This window comes from Lynx canadensis, chromosome C1, assembly GCF_007474595.2.
Source record: "Lynx canadensis isolate LIC74 chromosome C1, mLynCan4.pri.v2, whole genome shotgun sequence".
Lineage (NCBI taxonomy): Eukaryota > Metazoa > Chordata > Mammalia > Carnivora > Felidae > Lynx > Lynx canadensis.
This window is the reverse complement of record NC_044310.1, coordinates 14,913,087-14,926,905: the sequence shown is the minus strand read 5'-3', so window position 1 is coordinate 14,926,905 and position 13,819 is coordinate 14,913,087. Positions and strand designations below refer to the sequence as shown.

General features: G+C 60.0%; 1 protein-coding gene across 1 annotated transcript; it reads left to right on the top strand.

The window, feature by feature from the left end:
* Nucleotides 1-839: 839 nt before the first annotated feature.
* Nucleotides 840-13,345, top strand: SH2D5 (SH2 domain containing 5). The gene is made up of 10 exons (XM_030327805.2): nt 840-878; nt 5,004-5,264; nt 5,614-5,694; nt 6,182-6,256; nt 7,225-7,371; nt 8,639-8,887; nt 9,055-9,229; nt 9,593-9,701; nt 10,199-10,358; nt 11,024-13,345. The coding sequence occupies exons 2-10, from the start codon at nt 5,178-5,180 to the stop codon at nt 11,225-11,227; spliced, it is 1,287 nt and encodes a 428-aa protein (XP_030183665.1). The 5' UTR covers nt 840-878; nt 5,004-5,177; the 3' UTR covers nt 11,228-13,345.
* The last annotated feature ends 474 nt before the right edge of the window (nt 13,346-13,819 follow it).

Sequence of the window (13,819 nt, the reverse complement as noted above, 5' to 3'; positions counted from 1 at the left end):
TGCTTTCCAGTTCAGAGCTCTAGCTGACACTCTGGCTGGATTTGCTCACCTGAAGGACAGGGTCACGGCCCACGTACAGTGACCAAGGTTCACGCTGAACTGGGCCGACTCAACTGATCCTTCTAGGAAACCGGCCCGGCGGGAAAAGGATGAGGAAGAGGATACGCGATACCCCCTACCATCGGAGGGCGAGGGAGGAAGGGTGCGGCTAGCCGGGTTGCCTCGGCGGAGACCCGGTCCTCGGCGCGTTCACTCACTCACCGAGACGGCAATCACTGAACGGAACAGGCTCTGTCCTGCGCACTGGGGATGGAAGCCCCTTCTCATCAGTGCCGCTTGCACTCTAGTAAGAGGAGTGGGGTGACCAGCAAGAGTTGCGACGGCTCTCCAGGGGTTAGGGGAGTCCCTGGTGGTCTGGGAAGGCTTCCCGGAGGAGGAGCTGCTGGAGCCGCCGCTTGAAGAAGGAGGAGCTAGCTAGGGGGCAGAAAGGGGAGGTCTCTTCAAAGAGGGGACCGCCGGCGAGGCCCTGGGCACTGAGGGTCCCCAGCCGGAGTAGCGACGCCCTCGGTGGGCAGAGATGACCCCTCAGGCCCTTTAAGGCGGAGCGCCGAGGCGCCGGGGCGAGAGCTGGCGGGGGCGGTGCCAGGGCCCCTCGCGGCCGCTGATTGGGCGGCGCGCTCGACCGGAGTCGCTCGGCGGGCGCCGATTGGTGAGTTAGCGCCGGGCGCCGCCGCCAGGTGATTCGGGTGCTGGTTCCCGCGGCCACGTGGGGGGCGCGCGGGCGGGGGGCGCCGCGGGGCGGGAGGCGGAGACGCGCAGGACGCGCGGGGGGTGCGGCGCGGAGCAGCGGCGACGGGGCTCGAGACGCGGAGGCCGCGGTGAGTGAGCGCAGGGGGGCCGGGCAGGGGCTGGGGCTGGGGGGTCGGCGGGAGCGGGGTTCGGTCCCCGGCCGCAGAGGTGGGGAGGAGGTCTCGGCTGGGGAGGAGCATCCCGGCCGCTGCGCCGCATCACCGCCACCTCCGCCGTCACCGTCCGTCACCCCCGCCGTCACCCCCGCCGTTCCTCGGCCGGCGTCCTGCCTCGCTCGCCCCTCGGTCGGTCTGGGGAGTTTCTCTTCCCCGGGCCGGGTACCGTCAGCCCAAAGCCCTGGCCGCAGTCCCCAGGAATGACAATAAGAGCGGGAAGAATGACCCGCGCTGGGCAGCGCTCTGTGCCTCCCGGGCGCTGGCCCCCTGCGTGCCTTCGGCCCCACTTAATCCTGAAAACAGCACTTTCCGCTCAATGTCGTCTGCTTGGAGCGGCCGTCCCCAACCACCCTGTATGAAATAGCACCCCCCGAACACCCACACCACGTATCCTCCCCACCTTACTGTTTTTCTCCAGATCACGTAAGTCCTCTGAAATGTTGCTATCAGTACCTTCCCCCGCCCCCCGCCCCCCCAGGACAGGAACTGTTTTGTTCCTGGCAGGTAGTTGGCGCTTGAAATATTTTCAGGAGGAACAAACAACCCAGGAGACAGCTGCTATTGTTATCCCCACTTTGCAGTTGAGGAAATGGAGGCTGGGAGGTTAAGTGGCTCGCCCAAGGTCATACCAGCCTCCTGGACCTCACAATCTGTGATGTTGATCTTGACCTCTGGCTGCTTGGTCCAGTCCCCTCCCACCCGGAGGCCAAGGGTAGGTGAGGGTGGCACAAGGAGTGTGCTGGGGCAGGGGGGCTCTTTTGTGCGGCCGAGCCAAAGATAGTGGAGGTGAGGCAGGTGACCGGAGGGGCTCTGGCAGCCCCAGACCATCTGGGCAGAGAGGCAGCCAGACAGAGAACGCAGCTGCTTTGCTGATTAAGATCAGCCCCTAGCACCTGAGGTGCTCCGAGCAGCCGGATAGACTGGGACTCACCAAACTCAAATGGGAACACCTTGCTTACTGGGGAGGGGAGTCTGAGGACACTGCCGTGGCCTAGGGGAAGAGCCCTCAGAGACCCAGACTTGCTTCCCAACCCCCCCCCCTTATGCTGTGTGACCTCTGGCAAGTGGCTTCACCCCTCTGAACTACCCTTTGCTAAGCCCAGACTCCAGGCTGAGCGGTCTCCCAGATGCTGTAAAGGTGGGCCCCGCCATGACTCAACTGAGCTGTGATGCGGTGCAGTAGAGGGCTTCTGTCCTTGCCCCTCGACACAGATCAACCCATCCAGTGTCCTGTCTCTAAGCAGGGCCACCTGGAAAACCTCAGAGGAGCAAGAGAAGAGCCCCAGCCTCATTCCAAAGGTGTCCCCCTAGAAAGGTGCTGACCCAGCCAGTCTCCTGTGTAAAACCTTGGAAAAATAGTTGTGTTCCAAAGCGATGAGCGGGTGTTTGTGCCCAGATGAGTAAGCAGGTCTGTTTCCCGGGGTTGGGGTGAGCCTGGTGCCCTCACTGGTCCCTTGGGCAGCCCCCAACTCCAGGCTTGGGGCTGAAATGCACTGAGGGAGGTTTGGGAGGGAGGGAGAGGAAGAGACAAACTTCCAGTTTCCTGGGGAATGGGGGGGGGGCGGGGGAGGATCCAGAGATGGTAGGTGGTGGGGCGCCCCCACCTCCACCATCCGGACAGTGGAGTGTCCCCAAGCAAGCTGCTGCTCTGGATCTGGAGGGAGGAGGCAGCTTGCAGCCCTAGACACAGTTGTCTCGGCATGTGTGAGAGCGAATGTGAGTGTGCCTGCGGACCCATGTGGCTCTTTGCTGTCTTACACCAAAGACTGAGGGGCTGTGTCAGCACAGGAAGGGTGGGAAATGTGCTCCTTATCTCTCCCTGCTCCCATCCCTCTTTTATCTCTTATTTTGTCCTCTCATCTCCATTCGCACTTCCACTGGCTGCCCTTTATCTCCTCTTGTCTCCCTTTTGCCCCATTTGGTTTTTGGCCTTTGCCTCCTCTGTTTCCCACTGCCTACGGGTCCAGGGCATCCCAGGCCATGATGTGATAATGAGGGCAAAAGGCGAGGTCACTGGAAGCCCCAGCTTTATACCTGGCATGGCGGCCACATAGCTTTTGTGCCAGTTACACATCTAATTTTGTTGTATTTAAACATCAAATGGAGGATAGGTGATGGACATGATGTGAAGAACGGTCAGGATCACAAAGTGGGTGTGAGACCAGAAAAGCAGGAGGGGAGAGAGTACAGGAGGGAGGAACCAGGAAGGCATCAAGGGGAGCACGCAGCCTTTATTTCTGGCTCTTCTGGTGCTGGCGACTCACTGAAAGTAAAGTAGTAGGTTGCTCGCAGAATGTACTGGAAGGCTGCTGCTGCCCCCACCCTCGCTGAGCCTGGGGCTGAAGGTCTGGGCAGAGGTAGGGGCGGTTCCTGGGCTCTTGGCCTTGGGAGTGTCAGTTTCTAAGCACCTGCCTGAAGGTGGGTGGAGCCTAAGTGGGACACGCCCATTTCCTGCCGGGGCGGGGCCCTGATGCCACCTGCTTTCTCCTGGAGGAATCTTTGCTCCCAGGCAGGCCTCTCCTTCTGACTTGCTCTCCTAGACTGGGAGGTCTTCTAGTCCTTCAGTGTAAGGAGGGCACTGGAAGTGGTCAGACCTCTCTGTCCTCCCAAGCTCCCTCCCGAACAGCAGACTTTGGGGTCCCCCATCCTCTCTGTACCTGTTCAGTGTCACTCCCCGTCCAGATGGCATCATGCTGGGTGCCTGCTCCTCCATTCAGGTCTTGCCTCCTCACATTATCCCAGGTTTGGGGATGAGGAAATGGAGCCTCAGAGAGGTGGGGCAGCTTGCCCAGACTCACACAGCATCTGGACACAGGTCTCTCTGATCCTAAGTGCAGTGATTAGAAGTAGTCTGGGGAGACAGAGCCAGGCAGGATGGGGGAGGGAGGTGGGAGGGTCTGAGTTGGCCCCAGCAAAAACTAAGGGAGAGAGTCATTGGGGACCCAGGCAGAGGCAGTCAGCCATTCTTTCTCGAGAAGCCTTGACTCCTCATTCACTGTGTACCAGCAATGGTCATGAGCTCTCGGGGGAGTGAGCACTCTCCTGGTCCTTGAGGACAGTCTAAGTAAGGGAGGTTTCCTTCTCTCCGCTGGTGGCTCTGGGAGAGGGGCCCCAGGAAAGACCAAAACCTGGGCTGGATTGGGGGACAGGGCCCCCTGGGGGCTTCAGGCAGCGGCTGGAGTCTGGCTGGCCGAATGGGCCAGGGCCTGTGGAGCACATCCCCGCCTCTGCAGCTCCGGCCATCCAGCTCATGGGTCACTCCCATAGATCACAGAGCTCCTGCCTTGCAACTTGCTATAGCTCCCCACTGCCCGTGGGGCACAGCCTACATTCCTGTGGTGTGACATTCAAGGCTGATGCCCACCTGGCTCTGGCCCACTCTTCTGGTAAGGTCTGCCCATCCTGTGACTCTGCAGACTGTCCTGGCAGCTGTCATACCCCTCCTCTCAGGCGGTGTCTTCCCAGTGTGCCCCACCTGCTCCTGGCACTTTGTACAGGCTGGTTACAGGACCCTGGACAGGGCAGGCCCAGCCCAGAGCACAGAGATGTCTGTGTTTGACCCAGGGTGTGGCCTGCCACACCCCTACCTTTGGCTCTTTTCCCAAAGCTCACTCCTCAGTGAGGCCTTCCTGGCTGCAGCCAACCCCTAACTTGCATATCATAGCCTCCTCTCTGCTTTATCGTGGTCTAGCGTATGGCATATCTTTTTTTTCCTTAACTCTTCTAAAGTTTATTAGAGCGTGGGCACATGCATGAGTGGGTGAGGGGCAGAGAGAGAGGGACAGAGAGAGAGAATCCCATGCAGGCTCCATGAGTCAGTGCGGAGCTCGACTTGGGGCTTGAACCCACAAACTGTGAGATTATGACCTGGGCCGAAACCGAGAGTCAGACGGGCGAGCCACCGAGCCACCCAGGCACCCCTAGCAAATTCCTTCTCCTATTGATTAGTTCGCTTTCTTTCACACGAGAATGTGGGCTCCCCGAGGCAGGAGGGAGTCGGTCATTTTGTTCTGGGCTGTGTGTTCCCTGTGTCCCCAGTGCCCTGGATGCTGCCTGGCACACGGCAAGTGCTCCGGAAGGATTTGTGAGGTGCAGGAGATCCCTGGCCTCTGAGGGGAGCAGCGTGGCTCCGGTACGTGGGAACCGTCCCTTCTCCCCTGCCCTCTGCTGCCTCCTCCCCTGTGGAGCTCGAAGCTGGGCACCCTGGGGGCCATGCAGAAGGCCGGGGCAGGGGGCCGGAGAGCCTCTGACTGCGGCCCAGCCCCTCACCGGCCCAGGTGCATCACCAAGTTCGCCCAGGTGGGTGGGGCCGCCCCCACGGGGTGCGCTCTGGTGCGTGGTGACTGAGTGGCGGGTCATGGGGAGTGGGGAGGAGCCATTTCTGTGTCTTCCCTCCCTGACCCGGGCTCCAGAATGTGTGTGTGCACAGGTGAGGAGACGGGGCCTCAGAGGGGCAAAGCGGCTCGGGCAAAGCCACCTGCTGGGAAGCGGGAGAGCCTACTAGGCCGGAGCACAGTGCTCTGTCACTGTCCACAGCTTACCCCACAGAGCAGAGCGTGTGTTGGTGGGAGGGAGGGATTTGGAGGAGGGGATCAGGAGCCATGGATCTGCCTTGCCTCCCTCCCGCCCTCACCACACCCCCAAGCAGTATGTGGGTTCCTTCCCTGTGGACGACCTGGACCCCCAGGAGAGCGTGTGGCTGGTTCAACGACAGCTGTGGGCACTGAAGGTAGGGAGCTGGGGAGGGCACATCCCGGGCAGGGAATCACAGCCTTGGAATGTCAGGCTGGAATGGCCCCGAGACCATCTGATCCAACCCCCCAATCACAGATGGAGCAAATGAGGCCCTGGGAGGGGTGACACCAAAGCCATTCTGAGAAGCGGGCCCAGCGAGGGCCATCCCCAGGCTCCTATAGCCGCGTCCCTTATGCCCGGGGACCCCTTCCCTTGGGCAGTCGTGACCTGGGTCCCATGGGTGGAAGCCATAGATGGCACATGTGGGGGATGGTCATAACACGGCCAGCTATGGCCCTCCTGGGGGTGGTCTGCCACAAGCCATCCACGCTTCCCCAGCTCTTGAGGCATCCACCGCTCAGTCCCTTGGCAGCTGGGGAGGGGTTGGCTGACCAGCCTGTGGTGACCGATGCTGAGGCTGGGCGGGACAGGGCAGGGCCTGGGAGGTAATACCTGCGCCCATCCAACTCTCTCCTGCCTAGGATTGTCCCAGACGCCGGGCTGTCATCCTGAAATTCAGCCTTCAGGGCCTCAAGATCTACAGCGGGGAGGGTGAGGTAGGAGCCCGTGTGGGTGCAGGTGAGGACTGGACGGGACAAGTGTCCTACTCAGAATGCACCTGGCCCTGTGCCACCCCTGGAGCCTCCCCACCACCCCAGCCTGCTCTGGGCCTTTGAACATTCTCTCTCTGAGGGCCCTGCCCTCTGGCAAGCTCTCCAGAATGTCTGGGGATTAACTCCTGGCCTGAGCGTCAGGACGGTCAGCCCCAGCTTTTTGCAGGTCCCCGGGCCTCTGTGTAAGCCTGTCCAGAGTTGGCCAGTGGGCTGTGGCCAGACTCAGACTGGAGGCCAGTTGGGAGCCCCTGCTTGGTCGCTGACCCTCCTCCCAGTGCAAGGCCAGTGTGTGTTGAACGTTTACCTCGTGCCAGACTGTGTAGCCCACAACCCCCGGGCCACTCTCCTAAGACTGTGGTGCAGATCGTGTCCCAGACGTGTGCATCACAGAGGCCCTGGGGTCAGGTCCTGTGCCATGTGCGTGAGGTCTCACTGACCCCCACCCACAACCCCATCAGAGGGAGGTACTGTCTCCCCTTAACAATTGTCACAAGGGCTCAGAGGGCTGTGCTTACCTGCCCACGGCACACAGAGTGGGGCAGAGCCAGGATTCAAACCTTGGTCACCTGACTCCAGAGACCAGGGGTGCGACCCCAGGGCCTGCTGCCACTGCCTTTCTCCGTGACCCTGCAGACCGTGAATACTTCGGCCCTCAGTTCCACAGCATGGGGGTGACGATCCCAACCAGCAGGTTGGCAGTGGGGAGTAAGGGGCCAAGCCCAGTGGCCATGTGAAGGACGAGGGTTCCCCTTTGAAGCGGGGTTTGGGCAGGCCTGGGAGGAGAGAAGAGCTCCTCCCCCGGGAGCTGGTGGACCCGAAGCTGGAGAGCAGGCCCGGGAGGCCAGCCGGCAGGTGTGTGGGGCCCACGGGCGGTGGGACTGATGGAGGCTGTCCCGCCCCCTCCTTCGCAGGTGCTCCTGATGGCTCATGCTCTGAGGCGCGTGCTCTACTCTACCTGGTGCCCAGCTGACTGCCAGTTTGCCTTCGTGGCCCGAAACCCCCAGAGCCCAGCCAGCAAGCTCTTTTGCCACCTCTTTGTAGGCAACCAGCCCGGAGAGGTACCTGGGGCCTGGGGCAGGGGAACCATCACTGAGGGTGGGGTTGGGGGGTGTGCTGTGCGTCAGCAGGGCCTCCAGGGGACCGAGGCCTCGGAGGGCTTAGTCAAGCTGGCCCGAGCCCCCTCCAGGCAGGCACTCCTTGTCACACCTGCTCCTTCTGTGGCTCTGCCCCACCGGGGACGCCACAAAAGCAAGTTAGCGGCCTCAGCATTCCCGGGGCCTGGAAGTGGGTGTCAGGACATGTGCTTAGAAATTGGATGGTCACACTGCCAGGCCTTTGCTCATGCTGTTCTCTCTGCCTGGAATTCCCTTCCCCTTCTGGCAAATTCCAACTTGCCCTTCGAGGCCAGTCCCTGTATCTGTGAAGCCCACCTGGAGTCCTCTAGACCACTCTTCCCTTCTGAGGTCTTGTGACATGAGCCACGCTGTAGCATTGGTCTGTCCCTGATGACAGACAAGGGAATTCTGTGAGAGCAGAAACTGGGTCCAGGTCAGGAACCGCTCTAGTGCTTGGCCCCTCGGAGCTAGAGGGTGAGCGGACAGATCCTGGAAGTCAAAGCTAGTGTGACGGCCGTGAACCACAGAGCCTTGACAGCCAAGTGTTTGGCAAGCGGAGGTTGGCTTGGCTCCATCCAGCAGTGATTTGCCGTCACCCCTGTGTCTCCAGCTCTGTGCTGGCTGCTGGAATGACAGGTGGCTGAGACACTGCCCTTGATCTTCCGGAGCTCACGGTTCCAATATGTTGGAGCTAGATAATGTGTGTGGTGGGTAGAATGTACTGGCCCCAGAGCAGTGGGCCCATGCTGGGGGCTTTCTGTGCTCCATTTCACTAAAGGAGCACAGGGAAGTGGAGATAAGGAAACTGAGGCACGGAAGTGCCATGCTCTGCCTAGAGTCACAGAGCAGCCCCTACATGACAGAGCCAGGATTGGATCCCAGGTTGTGTGACTGGAGGTCCTGGGCTCTTAGCCACTGCTCTGAGAGGGTACTGACACAGGGTGTACCTAGGGGATAGGAGTGCATTTAGCCTGTGTATTCCCAGCTCCGGGCATGATGTCTGGAACAAAACAGATGCCCAGTATTTGTTAAATGAATAAAGGAGGGTGGTAGGGGGGACTGCATGGTGGTGAAGTTTTGGGGGATAAGTAGGAGTTTTCCCAGGAAGAATGCGGAAGAGGATCCTGAGTCAGGGGGCTACCTGCACTGATGCCTAAGGGGTTCCCCAGGAAACCTGCCCCAACTGAGTCAACCCCTTCCCCCTCCCTAGGTCCAGATCCTGCACCTGCTGCTCTGCCGTTCCTTCCAGCTTGCTTACCTCTTGCAGCACCCTGAGGAGCGGGCACAGCCTGAGCCCTGCCTGGCGTCTGCAGGAGACGTGCCCCTGAAGCCACTGTCCAGCCCGGGGGGCCCCCCTGGCCTTGTACGGGAACCCTTCAGCCGGGATCAGCTTTCACAGAACGTTCATGCATTGGTCTCCTTCCGGCGGCTTCCTGCAGAGGGGCCTGTGGGCAGTGGGGTATGCAGCACCCCAGCCAGGGAGCGGGCAGTGGACAGGGGACCTGGGCGAGGGTTAGGGGGTCATAGGAGGGGAGTGCTGGACTTGAGTGGGAGGGGGCTTTGCCTGACCTGACGTGGCTGGGCCTGAGTCTGCCTGCCCGTTGTGGGCCCCTCTTGGTGCCCTAGAAGGAGCTGCCAGAGTCAGAAGGCCGTGGGGGCACCCGCCATGCCCGCCTGGGGAATCCCTACTGCTCACCCACACTGGTGCGCAAGAAGGCCATTCGCAGCAAGGTGATCCGCTCCGGGGCTTACCGAGGCTGTACCTATGAGACTCAGCTGCAGCTGTCAGCTCGGGAGGCCTGTGAGTTGCAAAGAGCTCGCCTGCCCCAAGGTAGCAGGGGCACAGGCCTGAGTGCGCCCTTGTGAATCAGAGAGGCTGGGCCTGAGTGGCCCTTTCTGCAAGGCTGGGCCTGTGTGTGGTTATGTGCGTGTCCACGTGAGTTTGCATGTCGGTCTGCATGCTTGGGGGGCTTGCATAGGTGATGGTACAGCTGTGGGTGTGCTTCAGCTGGTGAGTGGGTGTGAGTGGGGTGTGCCTTATGCGGATGTGTCTTTGCTGGGGGAGTCTTGGTGAAGAGACCAGCGTGGGGGTGTGGGGTCTGTTGTGGTGGGGTGAGTGGGCTGGGCTCGGGCCTCTTCCTCTGACCCCGGCTGGTCTCCATAGTCCCTGCTGCGTGGGAAGTGTGGCCCCGGGGGCCTGGTGGTCCCTCGTGCCTGGTGGAGAGTGAGGGCAGTCTGACGGAGAACATCTGGGCCTTTGCTGGCATCTCCAGGTAGGAGGGGCCTGGCCTGGCCGGATGCCCAGCCCTGGGGTGGGCAGAGGAATGGATTGTGGGCTCCCTCAGGGCCCTGACATGTGCACATTTCTGTACAAGGGCAGAGCCATCCTGACCTTGGTGGCCTCAGGCCAAGGACTTCACCCTACTGGGCCTCAAGTGTGTCAAATGTAAAAGGGGAATAATAAGAGGACCTTCATCACAGGTCTATGGAGAGGATCAAATGGGATAACTCAGGTCAAGCTGTCAGCACCTGGCCTGTCACAGGGCAGCGGCTTCCTAACCATCAGCTCTTCAAAACTCTCCCGGTTGGGCCTTGAAGCGGTCAGCAGCTAGGGACCCCTCAGAAGCCTCTTAGGATGGGAGTCTAAAAGCTTCCTTCTGTGGAGGGCCCACTACTCTGGGTCAAGCATGGTTTCCAGTTACGCCATTGCCCCGGGGAGCGACCTGAGGCCAGGGCTCCCGTCTTCAGCCTCTCCCTCCTGCCCTCCCAGGCCCAGTGCCCTGGCCCTGCTGCGGAGAGACGTGCTTGGGGCCTTCCTGCTGTGGCCCGAGCCGGGCGCCAGTGGCCAGTGGTGCCTGTCAGTGCGGACACAGTGCGGCGTGGTGCCCCACCAGGTCTTCCGGAACCACCTGGGCCGCTACTGCGTGGAGGTGAGTGTGGGGCAGCCTGCTCGGCCCCGCCCCGGCCCTCAGGCCCCACCCTTTCTAGCCGCGAAGCCCCCTCGCCTCATCACGGTGCCCCATTGGCTCTCTCTGGCCACACCCCTTTTTTAACTCTCCATCTTGACTGCTGGCCCCGCCCTCAGGCCCCGCTTGGCCCCACCTCTCTCTACCGCCCCGCCCTCAGGCCCCTCTCTCCAGAGTGGCCTTTTGGAAGAGACCTCCAGTGTAGAGGCTTGGGCCCGGTCATGTCTCCCATTCCTATAGGGATGCTGGCTTTTAAAAGTGGCTTTCCCACACAACCTAGCCCATTTTTTTTTTTTTTAAGCAGAGCTGGAAACTGATTCAGAGAGGGCAAGGGCTGGTCTAAGCTCACCCAGCCCCTGGGCTTCTAGGTCTGGAGTCTTGACCTGACCACAGGTTTCCAGGGACTGGGTGTATGCCCTTATCACCAGCTGGATGGCTCAGTCCTGTCCAGGCTGGCAAGAAAGAGAGGAGACGGTGTCTGGCTCTGCCGTGAGAGGGACAGTGACCTCTCTGGGCTTGAATTTCCTCCCTTCTGGAGTGGGGCAGGATCCCCTGTGAAGGGGTGGTTGGTGTCCAGAGCGGAGCCATGGGGAGACAGGGAGCTGGAGCTTCGGCCTTTTCCTCCTTAGCACCTGCCTGCTGAGTTCGCCAGCCTGGAGGCCCTGGTGGAGCACCATGCCGGGACAGGGCGAAGCTTCTTCTGCTCCCTCAACATGGGCCGCCTGAACCCTGGCTATGAGGAGCAGGACCGGGGGTCCGAGGGCAGACCCCCCCGGACACTGCGGCCCCTTGGCCATGCCAAGTCCGAGGCGGAGCTGCAGGGCCTGGGCTAGGAGGCTGGGCCCCATGCTCACTGGCCCCGCCTCACCCTGGCTCCTGGGCCTCAGCGGGCCGCCCTGCCCTCTGCCACCCCGCTGGTCACCAGTTCCATCCAGTCACTCTGCCCCTTGGACCAGTCTTCCGTCACTTCACTGCCTGTGGTGGGGGTGGGGAGCCCTGGCACTGGGGATTGCCCATGGCTTCTCGTAGGACGTGACCGCTGAGACTGCAGGAGGGGCGGGTGGAGCTCCAGGCTTCTGTTAACTTGCTAGGTGACTTTGGATGCTTGTCTCTAGGCTTCACCTTACTCCTCGGAGGGGAGCCTTCTGAGGTGGGCAGGAAGGTGTGCTCACCAGGGACATGGCCTCCTAAGGCGGCCAGGCCTTGTGGCCCTGACTGGGAGTCTCCCAAGGGCACCTGACTGAGGTTGCCAGCCATGTAAGGGAGAGGTGTCTGGGGAGGCAGGAGCGAGTCCTCACTGTGGGCAAAGACCTGGGGGCAAGCCACCCTGTCCATGAGAGAAACAGGACTTGAGGAGCTAGTGGGCATGGCGTCTGGGCTGAGCTACACCCAAGCTGACAGAGAGAGCATGCCTGTTTCTCACATCATTTGAGATTAAGGCAGTCTCCCCTTGAGTGTTGAGAAGTGAGGGTTAAGGGGGCATAGGGTGGCAGAATGGACGAAGAGCCTTGCCCCCCAAGCCCAGGCGGACACCTGTGTGCAGAAGGGATGTGAACCAGCAGACAGGGCAAAGAATTTCTGTGTTGCTTAGAAAGGCTGGTTGGTCTCCACTCAAAACCACAGGGTTGTGATTCCTGCCTTCTGTGGAGGGATGCCCCGTCTCACCCCTCCCCAACAACCCCAAGAACCACCAAGACGCGCGCGTGCGCACACACACACACACACACACACACACACACACACACACCGCACACGCTGGCTCGTTTCCTTTGTCCATTTGACTGGCAGGGGCCAGCAGTGAGCCGCAGGAGTACTGGGGTGACCGGGGCTCTATTCAACTTATTCTGGGCCATTCTGGGTCTAGCGGCTGCCTGGGAAGCCACCTGGTTTTGGTCCACTTCCCATAACGTGGCGCTGGCTGGCTCTGGTTGTCAGGGGCTACCTCACCAGCCCAAGCCCCCTGGGGCTGGGTCACAGTACAGCCATCCAAAGGTAGAACTGATGTGGACCCTGCTGGGGGGGGGGGGGCGTTGGCCTCAGCAGGGAGTGGGAGTACAGAGAAATGATTCTGCTCTAAGGCAATAGCCCTGAAGTGACTGACAGATCCAGGCGCCCCCCCCCCGCCCCCCTTTAGAAGCAAGCTTGACGGACAGACATGAATACCAAATTATTTAGGGAGCAAGTTACTTCGTATGAACTTCTCTATTCCTGAGGCAGAGGCTTAGTCACGAACGTGGGGGCTGCCCTCCCCCACCTGGGAGTGGGATGTGACTGTTCAGTGCCTTGAAAATGACAGATTTCTGACTCCTGGAAGGGAGAGGGTGGCCCTGACGGAAGAGAAAAAAGGGAGGACCCTCGGAAAGTCGGGCCTGGTGTTCCCAGCTTACAATCTCCTGCCCAGGAAGTGGTCTTGGCAAAAGGGATAAAAGGGATGGGAGGAAGCTGTCCTTTGGGGGTTCTTTTCACTGGCACCACAGCACTGATTTTATACCGAATGTGAGTGGGACTCATTATACAGCCATTTCCACCAGGGACTGCCACCAGAACCCATGGTCCCCTGGTCTCTAGTGGGAGGCGTGGTCTCACATTTCACCGGCAAGAAAAGGGGTTTGCTGATAGGGTGTTCAGGCTTGCAGCACCAGAGGCACATGTTTAAGAAGACCTGGTGACTGGCCTAGGCTTAGGACCAAGCTTAGCTCTACAAGAGATGGGTTTTGTTGCACAAATCATCCATGTGGACAAGGTATCAGGAATGTTCTCAAAGCACTTTAACATTCCTTTGCACAGCATTCATCACGTGGTATAAACAGCAAGTTTCTTGACCCATGTGCGCAGACGCTTCAGTGTCTTAAATCCTAAGTCAGCTTTCTCTTTGTTCCAACCAGCACCACCTGGGTAGCCAGCTCTCCTTACTGTGTGGACTTGAAACAAATAAAATGCATTTCTTCGGATTGTCTAGTACAGACTTTTCCTTTGAAAGGCAAGGTCTTTGACCAGTTTGCCTGTCTTGGTTTGCCAACCATACCTTCAGCTGGTGCTGAATGGTGAACCAGACAGAGATCTTGCCCTTCCCAGCAGGGGTGGGGTGGGGCGGGGGGAGTCGCTCAGGGTGTCCTGAAGGGATAGGGTAGGTAGCTTTATTCAAACCATGTCTCCGGTTAAAACCTTCAGTGGGTATATCCCACAGAAAAATGACAGCCCGTTATTCTGGCTGGAGGGACTTGTACAGAGCCAGCGGATATGGTCCTGGCACCCTCTCCAGCCAAAAGATTTTGTCTCTCAAAAATGGTTTTGTTTTGTGTGTTTTTAAAAATATTTTTTTATGCTTATTTTTGAGAGAGTGCGAGTGGGTTAGGGGCAGAGAGAGAGGGAGACACAGAATGCGAAGCAGGCTCCAGGCTCTGAGCTGTCAGCACAGAGTCTGA

Coding starts and splice junctions, on each gene's coding strand:
- SH2D5 (XM_030327805.2), top strand. CDS start 5,178: ATGCAGAAGGCCGGGGCAGGGGGCCGGAGAGCCTCTGACTGCGGCCCA. Junction 5,695..6,181: donor GACAGCTGTGGGCACTGAAG/GTAGGGAGCTGG, acceptor TCTCCTGCCTAG/GATTGTCCCAGACGCCGGGC. Junction 8,888..9,054: donor AGGGGCCTGTGGGCAGTGGG/GTATGCAGCACC, acceptor TTGGTGCCCTAG/AAGGAGCTGCCAGAGTCAGA.